The sequence below is a fragment of the Trichomycterus rosablanca genome, chromosome 23 (assembly GCF_030014385.1).
Source record: "Trichomycterus rosablanca isolate fTriRos1 chromosome 23, fTriRos1.hap1, whole genome shotgun sequence".
NCBI classification, from domain to species: domain Eukaryota; kingdom Metazoa; phylum Chordata; class Actinopteri; order Siluriformes; family Trichomycteridae; genus Trichomycterus; species Trichomycterus rosablanca.
Window position 1 is genome coordinate 136,163 of NC_086010.1, and position 11,338 is coordinate 147,500.

General features: G+C 46.8%; 1 protein-coding gene across 1 annotated transcript in view; it reads right to left on the reverse strand.

Annotated features, from left to right (window-relative positions):
• Window positions 1-268: 268 nt before the first annotated feature.
• xrcc1 (X-ray repair complementing defective repair in Chinese hamster cells 1) overlaps window positions 269-11,338 on the reverse strand; it is a 21,090-nt gene continuing 10,020 nt past the window's right edge. Inside the window, exons 7-18 of the mRNA XM_062986062.1 lie at window positions 11,314-11,338; window positions 10,174-10,265; window positions 9,816-9,969; window positions 9,540-9,738; window positions 8,720-8,836; window positions 7,617-7,686; window positions 7,256-7,337; window positions 6,620-6,680; window positions 5,899-6,047; window positions 4,490-4,580; window positions 1,379-1,454; window positions 269-1,112 (exon numbers count right to left, since the gene is read on the reverse strand). The exon at window positions 11,314-11,338 is cut by the window's right edge and continues 93 nt beyond it. Coding sequence (XP_062842132.1) covers window positions 1,005-1,112; window positions 1,379-1,454; window positions 4,490-4,580; window positions 5,899-6,047; window positions 6,620-6,680; window positions 7,256-7,337; window positions 7,617-7,686; window positions 8,720-8,836; window positions 9,540-9,738; window positions 9,816-9,969; window positions 10,174-10,265; window positions 11,314-11,338 — 1,224 coding nt within the window. The 3' untranslated portion in view covers window positions 269-1,004. The remainder of the gene's footprint in view (window positions 1,113-1,378; window positions 1,455-4,489; window positions 4,581-5,898; window positions 6,048-6,619; window positions 6,681-7,255; window positions 7,338-7,616; window positions 7,687-8,719; window positions 8,837-9,539; window positions 9,739-9,815; window positions 9,970-10,173; window positions 10,266-11,313) is intronic.

Below are 11,338 nucleotides of genomic sequence, written 5' to 3' on the forward strand. Positions count from 1 at the left end.
AGTGCATCAAATTGCTCCAAAAAGCTGTATTTTATCAAGTGTAACCCACATTACACACTACAACTCCTAAACTGACACTTTCACCCTGTTTTACATTATTAAAAAAATAGATTTTTTTTATCCATAACTTTAATAGCATTTCAAGTATTCAGCATATTAAAGAACCCCAATTAGACACAGACGACCCCACTACAGGTGGGTTTGTAGGTGTGACTACATACAAAACTTCAAACACTACCCCCCCAACAAAAAAACCCCATAACACAGATGTGTTTTACATTTTTATTATGAGAGAAAAAAACTAAAACTAAAGAAGTTTAAGAGAGAAACAAAAGTACAGGTTTGAAATCCTGAATGATTTTATTAAGAATAAACGAATAAATGAAATGACACAGGAACTATTTACACTGAGCATCAGTTTAACACCTTCACAACAATCACCCACAAACAAACTGAGATCAGCCAATCAGAGATCAGCTGCTGCGCTGGACTGAAGCTCTGCACACGGGTCCATTCATCAGTGTGAAGGTTTCAGGATTGACTCCTGAGAAACACCAGCAGTCATCACACGCCTACATCAGCCGTCTGAGGCGGAGACGAGGGCGAACAGGACGTCCATATCTTACGATATTTTGAGAATATGGGAGCATTAAGGGTGGGGGGTGAGGGAAGGGTACTTCAGTGTAGGGTTGGTAGGGGAGTATTAGTGGTGGGTGGGGTGAGGTTAGGGTACTACAGTGTAGGGTTGGTAGGGGAGTATTAGTGGTGGGTGGGGTGAGGTTAGGGTACTACAGTGTGAGGTTGGTAGGGGAGTATTAGTGGTGGGTGGGGTGAGGTTAGGGTACTACAGTGTAGGGTTGGTAGGGGAGTATTAGTGGTGGGTGGGGTGAGGTTAGGGTACTACAGTGTGAGGTTGGTAGGGGAGTATTAGTGGTGGGTGGGGTGAGGTTAGGGTACTACAGTGTGAGGTTGGTAGGGGAGTATTAGTGGTGGGTGGGGTGAGGTTAGGGTACTACAGTGTGAGGTTGGTATGGTAACATCTTCTGTCGATCATTGATGGCAAAAATCCAGGACGGCTTCACAAAACTCAACTTCTCGTTCTCCATCAGAGCCTGAGAGAGACAGAGAGAGAAACGATGGTTCTAACGATGGTTCATTCATCCACCGTCCAGCGGTCCGACTCCCCACAGTCAAAAATAATCATACACAGACTGTACAAGCAAAAGTATATGGACAGGTGTTTTAACCACTGGAAGTGTTATCATTTATATAATGTATACAGAATGTTGATCCTGTGTCTGAAACACAGTAATAATAACGGTGTCCGTATACTTTTGGCGGTACAGTGTATCTGTCCAAATAAAGCATGAACACTCACGTCCTCAAAGGAATCGTCCCAGCCCTGACTGGTGATCACAAACTGGACCTTCTCATTCATGTAGTCCTCTAGAGCACTGTAACACACACACACACACACACACACACACAGTATCATTAATATCTGATCATCACACTCAGGTACACACCGAGTGTGTGTACTGAGTGTGTGTGTGTGTGTGTGTGTACTAAGTGTGTGTGTACTGAGTGCGTGTGTGTACTGAGTGTGTGTGTGTACTAACTGTGCGTGTGTGTGTACTAACTGTGCGTGTGTGTGTACTGAGTGTGTGTGTGTTTGTTTGTGTACTGAGTGTGTGTGTGTACTGAGTGTGTGTGTAGTGACTGTGTGTGTGTGTGCAGTGAGTGTGTGTACTGTGTGTGTAGTGAGTGTGTGTGTAGTGAGTGGGTGTGTACTGAGTGTGTGTGTGAGTGTACTGAGTGTGTGTGTACTGTGTGTGTGTGTGTGTACTAACTGTGCGTGTGTGTACTGAGTGTTTGTGTGTACTGTGTGTGTGTGTGTGTACTAACTGTGCGTGTGTGTACTGAGTGTGTGTGTGTGTGTACTGTGTGTGTGTGTACTGAGTGTGTGTGTGTGTACTGAGTGTGTGTGTGTGTGTACTGTGTGTGTGTGTGTGTACTAACTGTGCGTGTGTGTACTGAGTGTGTGTGTGTGTGTGTACTGTGTGTGTGTGTACTGAGTGTGTGTGTGTGTACTGAGTGTGTGTGTGTACTGTGTGTGTGTGTACTGAGTGTGTTTGTGTGTACTGTGTGTGTGTGTGTGTGTACTGAGTGTGTGTGTGTGTACTGAGTGTGTGTGTGTGTACTGTGTGTGTGTGTGTGTACTAACTGTGCGTGTGTGTACTGAGTGTGTGTGTGTGTGTACTGTGTGTGTGTGTACTGAGTGTGTGTGTGTGTACTGAGTGTGTGTGTGTACTGTGTGTGTGTGTACTGAGTGTGTTTGTGTGTACTGTGTGTGTGTGTGTGTGTACTGAGTGTGTGTGTGTGTACTGTGTGTGTGTGTGTGTACTGAGTGTGTGTGTGTACTGTGCGTGTGTGTACTGAGTGTGTTTGTGTGTACTGTGTGTGTGTGTGTGTGTACTGTGTGTGTGTGTGTGTACTGAGTGTGTGTGTGTGTACTAACTGAGCGTGTGTGTACTGAGTGTGTAGTGAGTGTGTGTGTAGTGAGTGGGTGTGTACTGAGTGTGTGTGAGTGTACTGAGTGTGTGTGTACTGTGTGTGTGTGTGTGTGTGTGTACTAACTGTGCGTGTGTGTACTGAGTGTGTTTGTGTGTACTGTGTGTGTGTGTGTGTGTACTGAGTGTGTGTGTGTACTAACTGTGCGTGTGTGTACTGAGTGTGTGTGTGTACTAACTGTGCGTGTGTGTGTGTACTGAGTGTGTGTGTGTGTGTACTGTGTGTGTGTGTGTGTACTAACTGTGCGTGTGTGTACTGAGTGTGTGTGTGTGTACTGTGTGTGTGTGTACTAACTGTGCGTGTGTGTACTGAGTGTGTGTGTGTGTACTGTGTGTGTGTGTGTACTAACTGTGCGTGTGTGTACTGAGTGTGTTTGTGTGTACTGTGTGTGTGTGTGTGTACTGAGTGTGTGTGTGTACTAACTGTGCGTGTGTGTACTGTGTGTGTGTGTGTGTACTGTGTGTGTGTGTGTGTACTGAGTGTGTGTGTGTGTACTGAGTGTGTGTGTGTACTAACTGTGCGTGTGTGTACTGAGTGTGTGTGTGTGTACTGTGTGTGTGTGTGTGTACTGAGTGTGTGTGTGTACTAACTGTGCGTGTGTGTACTGTGTGTGTGTGTGTGTGTACTGTGTGTGTGTGTGTGTGTACTAACTGTGCGTGTGTGTACTGAGTGTGTGTGTGTGTACTGTGTGTGTGTGTGTGTACTAACTGTGCGTGTGTGTACTGAGTGTGTTTGTGTGTACTGTGTGTGTGTACTGTGTGTGTGTGTGTGTGTACTGAGTGTGTGTGTGTACTAACTGTGCGTGTGTGTACTGAGTGTGTGTGTGTGTACTGAGTGTGTGTGTGTGTGTACTGAGTGTGTGTGTGTACTAACTGTGCGTGTGTGTACTGTGTGTGTGTGTGTGTGTACTGTGTGTGTTTGTGTGTACTGTGTGTGTGTTTGTGTGTACTGTGTGTGTGTGTGTGTACTGTGTGTGTGTGTGTACTGAGTGTGTGTGTGTACTAACTGAGCGTGTGTGTACTGAGTGTGTTTGTGTGTACTAACTGTGCGTGTGTGTGTACTGAGTGTGTGTGTGTGTACTAACTGTGCGTGTGTGTACTGTGTGTGTGTGTGTACTGTGTGTGTTTGTGTGTACTGTGTGTGTGTGTGTGTACTGTGTGTGTGTGTACTGTGTGTGTGTGTGTGTACTGAGTGTGTGTGTGTACTAACTGAGCGTGTGTGTACTGAGTGTGTGTGTGTACTGAGTGTGTGTGTGTGTACTGAGTGTGTGTGTGTGTACTGAGTGTGTGTGTGTGTACTGAGTGTGTGTGTGTACTGACTGTGCGTGTGTGTACTGTGTGTGTGTGTGTGTACTGTGTGTGTTTGTGTGTACTGTGTGTGTGTGTGTGTGTACTGTGTGTGTGTGTGTGTGTACTGAGTGTGTGTGTGTACTAACTGAGCGTGTGTGTACTGAGTGTGTTTGTGTGTACTAACTGTGCGTGTGTGTGTACTGAGTGTGTGTGTGTGTACTAACTGTGCGTGTGTGTGTACTGAGTGTGTGTGTGTACTAACTGTGCGTGTGTGTGTACTGAGTGTGTGTATAGTGACTGTGTGTGTGTGCAGTGAGTGTGTGTGTGTATAATAAGTGTGTGTGTGTGTACTGTGTGTGTGTGAGTGTGTGTGTAGTGAGTGTGGGTGTGTACTGAGTGTGTGTGTTTACTGTGCAAGTGTGTGTGTGTGTGTGTGTGTGTGTGTGTGTGTGTGTGTGTGTGTGTGTAGTGAGTGTGGGTGTGTACTGAGTGTGTGTGTTTACTGTGTAAGTGTGTGTGTGTGTGTGTGTGTGTGTGTGTGTGTAGTGAGTGTGGGTGTGTACTGAGAGTGTGTGTGTGTGTGTGAGTGTGAGTGTGTGTGTGTGTGTGTGTGTGTGTGCTCCTCTCACCCGTTGAAGGCGATGATGTAGCGCTGCAGCAGGCGTCTCTGGTTGTCGGGGAATTTACCGTACAGGTAAAAGTTTTTACCCGCCAAAAAATCTGAGAGAGAAACAATAACATAATAAAGGTTCGATCCATTCAGAGGGGCAGCGGGTGGTGGTTGGGTGGTGGTAAGGCAGTGGTTAGGCTGTTGGGTGGGGGAGTGGTTAGGCGGTTGGGTGTTGTTTGGTTGGTTGTTGGGCAGTGGTTAGGCGGTTGGGTGGTGGTGGGGCAGTGGTTAGGCGGTTGGGTGTTGTTTGAGTGGTGGTTAGGCGGTTTGGTGTTGTTTGAGTGGTGGTTAGGCGGTTAGGTGGTGGTGGGGCGGTGGTTAGGCGGTTGGGTGTTGTTTGAGTGGTGGTTAGGCGGTTGGGTGTTGTTTGAGTGGTGGTTAGGCGGTTGGGTGGTGGTGGGGCGGTGGTTAGGCGGTTGGGTGTTGTTTGAGTGGTGGTTAGGCGGTTTGGTGGTGGGGCGGTGGTTAGGCGGTTGGGTGGTGGTGGGGCGGTGGTTAGGCGGTTGGGTGTTTGAGTGGTGGTTAGGCGGTTGGGTGTTGTTTGAGTGGTGGTTAGGCGGTTTGGTGGTGGGGCGGTGGTTAGGCGGTTGGGTGGTGGTGGGGCGGTGGTTAGGCGGTTGGGTGTTGTTTGAGTGGTGGTTAGGCGGTTGGGTGTTGTTTGAGTGGTGGTTAGGCGGTTGGGTGTTGTTTGAGTGGTGGTTAGGCGGTTTGGTGTTGTTTGAGTGGTGGTTAGGCGGTTAGGTGGTGGTGGGGCGGTGGTTAGGCGGTTAGGTGGTGGTGGGGCGGTGGTTAGGCGGTTGGGTGTTGTTTGAGTGGTGGTTAGGCGGTTGGGTGGTGGTGGGGCAGTGGTTAGGCGGTTGGGTGTTGTTTGAGTGGTGGTTAGGCGGTTGGGTGGTGGGGCGGTGGTTAGGCGGTTGGGTGTTGTTTGAGTGGTGGTTAGGCGGTTGGGTGTTGTTTGAGTGGTGGTTAGGCGGTTGGGTGTTTGAGTGGTGGTTAGGCGGTTGGGTGTTTGAGTGGTGGTTAGGCGGTTGGGTGGTGGTGGGGCGGTGGTTAGGCGGTTGGGTGTTGTTTGAGTGGTGGTTAGGCGGTTGGGTGTTGTTTGAGTGGTGGTTAGGCGGTTTGGTGGTGGGGCGGTGGTTAGGCGGTTGGGTGGTGGTGGGGCGGTGGTTAGGCGGTTGGGTGTTGTTTGAGTGGTGGTTAGGCGGTTGGGTGTTGTTTGAGTGGTGGTTAGGCGGTTTGGTGGTGGGGCGGTGGTTAGGCGGTTGGGTGGTGGTGGGGCGGTGGTTAGGCGGTTGGGTGTTGTTTGAGTGGTGGTTAGGCGGTTGGTTGGTTGTTGGGCGGTGGTTTATGGGTGGTTCGTGCTCTGACCTGGTAGTTCAGGTATGGCTTTATCTTCCTCCTCCTCAGCATCAGTGTTCTCATCTGTAGATCCACCATACGGATCATCTTCATCCTCCACCTGTCCTCCTCCACCCACCGTCTCCTGCTCCTTCATCTTCTTCCTCTCTGTCTCCAGCCTAACACACACACACACACACACACACACACACACACACACACACACACACACAATACAGTAACACAGGGGTTTTTAACCTTTTTGGACATGCGCCCCCCTTCGTGTGCCAACCGCGAACTTGCGAACTTCTGACCGACAGAAAACGTTTAGCTCCACGGACAGAACGACTCTGAGTCGACTCCCGCTCTGTGGTAATACTCAGTATAATTAAGCCGGAGCTTTTTAAGGTAAGCGAGTCACACAGAATGTTCTGTAGTAGTCGGTGTTTATTTACAACCGCAACATTTATTATAACAGTAAACACGGAGAGATGACTGAGAAAAGAAACTTACGCTGCGCTTGAAATGAATCGACTCCTGAATCACTTATAATCTATACTGTGAACAGAGCGTCTCTCTTAAAGACACACACACGTCCTAAAAAAATCTCGTAATGTCACGCCCCCCGGTCGGGCACTCGCGCCCCCCCCAGACAAGTACTCGCACCCCACAGGTTGAAAACCCCTGCAGTAACACACCAACACACCGTCACACCCTTAAATCCGGAGTTACTGCAGCTTCTGGAATTTACCTTCTGAGCTCATCTTCAGTGTCCATCCCAGACTCATCATCATCATCATCACGTTCTTCATCTGCATCACACACACACACACGTGTACAGCATGTTAGTCTCCTCCCTGTTTAAATAAACTAGACGTAAGCCCCACCACCACCTTAATCTACACCCCCCATCAGCTCTCCAAAACCCCTGCACCCCCCCCTCAACACACCCACAAGTCGTCAAGATCCCCAACAGCAACACACTCATCTCCACTTCACTCCAGCCTCTTCATTATCTCTCTCACACACACACACACACACACACACACACACACACTTCAGGCTCAGAGGGAGAGATGTTCTGGAGTGGGAGGAGCTTAGACACTGAGGACTGAGACCTTCAGTCATAACCACATTCCAAAAATCTAGATCTAGGAACCTCTGGATCTTTGAGGTGTTTGAGTCCAACAACCAGCCAGAGTTTTACTGAAGCGTGCAGCATCATGAGGTTAGCACTCCAGCTACACAGTAATTCTACATCACACACACTGTACCAGGAACCATGAGGAACACACAGATGATATACACGTACTGCCTGAGAGAGCTGATTGAGAACCAGGAGCAGTTTGGAACCCCTGAATGAACTCATGATGCTGTGTGAGCTCACCTTGTTCATCCGTGCGTTCCTCACTCTTCTCCTTCTTCACCGGAACGTTCCTGCTGGCGCCGGGTCTCTTCACCGAACCTTTCTACACAATACACACACCGAGCACTTTATTAGGAACACCTGCATTCATTATTTTATAAGTTGTGGGTGTTCAGTTACTGACTGTAGCCCCTCTGTTGTGCACACGTTGACACTCCCCTGTACCCCATTTATCAATCAAAAGAGACTGACTAAAACAGGAAGTCATACTGAAGCTGTTTCTATGGTAACATGACGGTGAAAATAAGTGTGAAATAAGAAAGCATCACCCTGCGACCCCACGACCCCCCCCCCTCCCCCCAAAACTCATTAGTGTTCTCACCTCCTCCTCAGCATTGCTCCCCTCCTCCTCCTCCGATGAAGAACTGGACTCTGCTCCATCTATCAAATACCTGCAACAATCCAACAAACACCATCAAACACCAGAACACACACAGATACTCGCCCCTCCCCAAACTGTAGAGAGAACCCCTGCAGCTCTCATTCTCACCACGTATCCCCAACCTTCACCCCTCCAGTAATAATCACAGCTCAAATCTCTTTACATTTTACATTTACATTTTCGACATTTAGCAGACGCTAGTAGTAGCGCTTTATCCAAAGCGACTTACAGTACAGTTACAGTATACAGTTTGAGCAATTGAGGGTTAAGGGCCTTGCTCAAGGGCCCAACAGCAGCAACCTGGCAGTGGTGAGGCTTGAACCAGCGACCCTCTGATCACTGGACCAGTGCCTTAACCACTAGGCTACAGCTGGCCCTCACTACAGAAGCACACAGAAATACACCCAAATGTTGCCCCATCAACCCCCCCCCCCCCCCCCCCCCCCCCCCCCCCCAATAATCACCCCACAATCATCAACCTATCACCCCCCCGTTATCACCCCCCGGTTATCACCCCCAATCAATACCCCATCACCCCCCAGTCATCACCCTACGATCATCAATCTATCACCCCTAATCACCCTATCACCTATCACATCAACACCATAAACTACTATGTGTGCATTCTGTGTGTAGGTGTGTGTGTGTGTGTGTGTGTGTGTGTGTGTGTGTGTGTGTGTAGGTGTGTGTGTGTGTGTGTGTGTGTGTAGGTGTGTGTAGGTAGAAATACATTGTATCACACTTCAAAGTAAGTGGCTCCTTTAAATAATCATTAATAAATCAGCTTTTAAATACTGAATACATCACACACACACACACACACTCTCACACACACACACACACACACACACACTGAACCCCATCCACCATGAATAAAGAGCTGAGTGTGAGTCCTGGTTCATCACTAACATCCAGCACCAGTGCAGCTCAACAGTAGGAAATCCCTGCAGTCATGTTCCACAATCTAAGGCAGTTCTTTACATATACAGATGAAGGTGAGAGTGGGTTCAGGTGTTCAGGTGTTCAGGTGTGTGGATCCTCACCTCCTGTAGGAGATCTTCTGTTTCCTCTTACAGCAGTCCAGCACCCACTCCTTATGCACTATCATCCCCCCCGCCGCCTTCACCTGGGTGTACTTAGGTGTGTTAGAGAACGCACAGCTGTGGGAACACACACACACACACACACACACACACACACACACACACACACACACACACACACACACAGTGAGAACCAACAGCACAGTGGTCAGGGTCACTGTTCCTCCTGCTACACGTTGTCTGTGACTGACAGCCCATGTTAATACAAACTGAGATCAGTAAACATGGATTATTTACCCTGAGCTCATTACCAAGGGTAATAAATATTCTAACATTACAAATCTGAAATACACCACATGGTCAAAAGTATCTGGACGCCCCTTCTAGTGACTGAAATCATGTGTTTCAGCCACAACAGTTACTAACGGTGTAATAAATCAATCATATAAAGAAAATGACATTCTTCCAATCTTGCAGCAACAGTTTAGGGAAGGTCCTTTCCTGTTCCAGCATGACCGCGCTCCTCTGCAGAAAGCCTCAACAGCTCTGGGATGAACTGGAACACCAACTGATCAATCAGTGCCTAGCCGTACAAATGCTGTCATCTTTTAACTGAACGGGCACAAATTCCCACACACAGACACAATTCAAAGTAGTGTGAGATGCCTGAATAGATCACTCTGTGTTAATGCAGTTTGTTTTTAAAACGAGACGTTCGACATGCTCATGTTTAGGCGTCCAAATACTTTTGTCCCTACAGTGCATCTATAATACTAATACACAATGACAGGAAGCCCAAATAAGGACGTGTGCAGCATACATGAGGTGGGTGGAGTCGGGGGTCCAGTCCTGCCGGTACCGGGCCCCCATGGACAGAGCTTTATCCCGGAGTTCAGCACGGAACGGGTTCTGGAATCCACTCAGCACAAACACCACACCGTCCATGATGCGGTTAAACGCGATTGGTTCTGAGGGCCGTGGGGGGCGGGGCTTCACAGAGGGCTTCAGTTGGGAAGATGCTGGGAGAGAAACCAGAACCATGAGTCCAACACAATCATCTCCAGATCATCCATCATCGGTGTGTGATGGTACAGACCTGCTTTACTGGACGGCGTGCTGGAGGAGGTTCTCTGTGGAGGGGTTTTGGGGGGTCCTGATTGGGGGGAGGCGGTGTGTTTTTTAGCAGGAGGTGCAGGAGTGTCCTGTCGCTCTTTGCTGAACTCAAACTTCCTCTTCACGGCCACGCCCGCCTGTAGAGACACAAACACTCAGATCACAGCTCACACACAGATTAGTCCAGGTTTCTACACACATCAGGGTAACAGGACTGTGGGGATTCTCTCCCTCATATGACTGTTAGGAGTGCTGAAGGCGTGTCAGTGCTCTATTGTACACATCAATCATACCAGTGCTGGTACTAATGTGAGGGGTGTGGTCAGTGATGGGCGTGGTACCTTTGGTGAGCTGGAGGGGGCGGGGCTTGAGGTTGATGGTTCTGTCTGTAGTGCAGCAGCAGCGTAGCTCAGTTTGGGATTTTGAGGAGAAACTGAGGAGGAAATCAATAATATAAATAAAATAATAATAAACATAAATAATAACAATAATATTAATAATAGTAATAATAATGTAAATATTAATATTTAAATAAATAAATAATAATAAAATAACAATAATAATAAGAATATAGATCATAAATAACAGTAATAATATAAATAACACTACAAATAATAAGATTAATAAATGAGATAATAAAATAAATAGGGCTGTCAAACGATTAAAATTTTTAATCGCGATTAATCTCAGAATTTCATATAGTTAATCGCGATTAATCGCATAAAAAAAATCTGTGTAAATGTTATAGAAAACAAGGATTTTTAAGTGAAATGTTACAATTAAAATGGTGAACACATTTTATGCTAAATGTACTGATGTTAAAAACTGCTGGGACAAGAGAAAACTGTAAGGGAGTTTTATTCACTCACATACTAGGTAGTAATACTATCCAATGGTTTGATGGACGTTTCTACACGAAGTGAGTGTGTTTTGACCCTTTGGGGCTTCCATAGTTCATGGACTAACGTGCTTGACTCAGCTGTCCGGTATTCTTTACCGTAACAGAATAAGTTAATAAAGTGTTCTGCTCCCGACAACTTGTGAATATAGCGTGTATTTATTTCTTTATTATGCAAGTGCAGATGCTACGACGCTCTTTTACATTTTGTTAACAAACCGCAAATGAACAACGGTGGCAAGTCCGACATTAAAACGTTTGTTCTACCAGTCAAGTCTCAACATGAACTAGAATTTGCGTTAATGGCACTATTTATCTTAATCGCGTTAAATTGAGATTGCGTTAATGCGTTATTATCGCGTTAACTTCGACAGCCCTAAAAATAAACAATAATAATAATAATACATTAGTATTATTAATAATTGGATTAATAATCATTATAAAGTAACCATTAATATTATATTTATTACTATTATTAATAATAAGAAGTAAATCTATTTCATTCTAAACATCATTACTGTAGATTAGCATGGTTAAGCCCTGTTGCTGTAGGTTCATACTGAGCATGTGCAGAAGCTCGTACCCTTCACTCCTGGGCTCTCTTTACT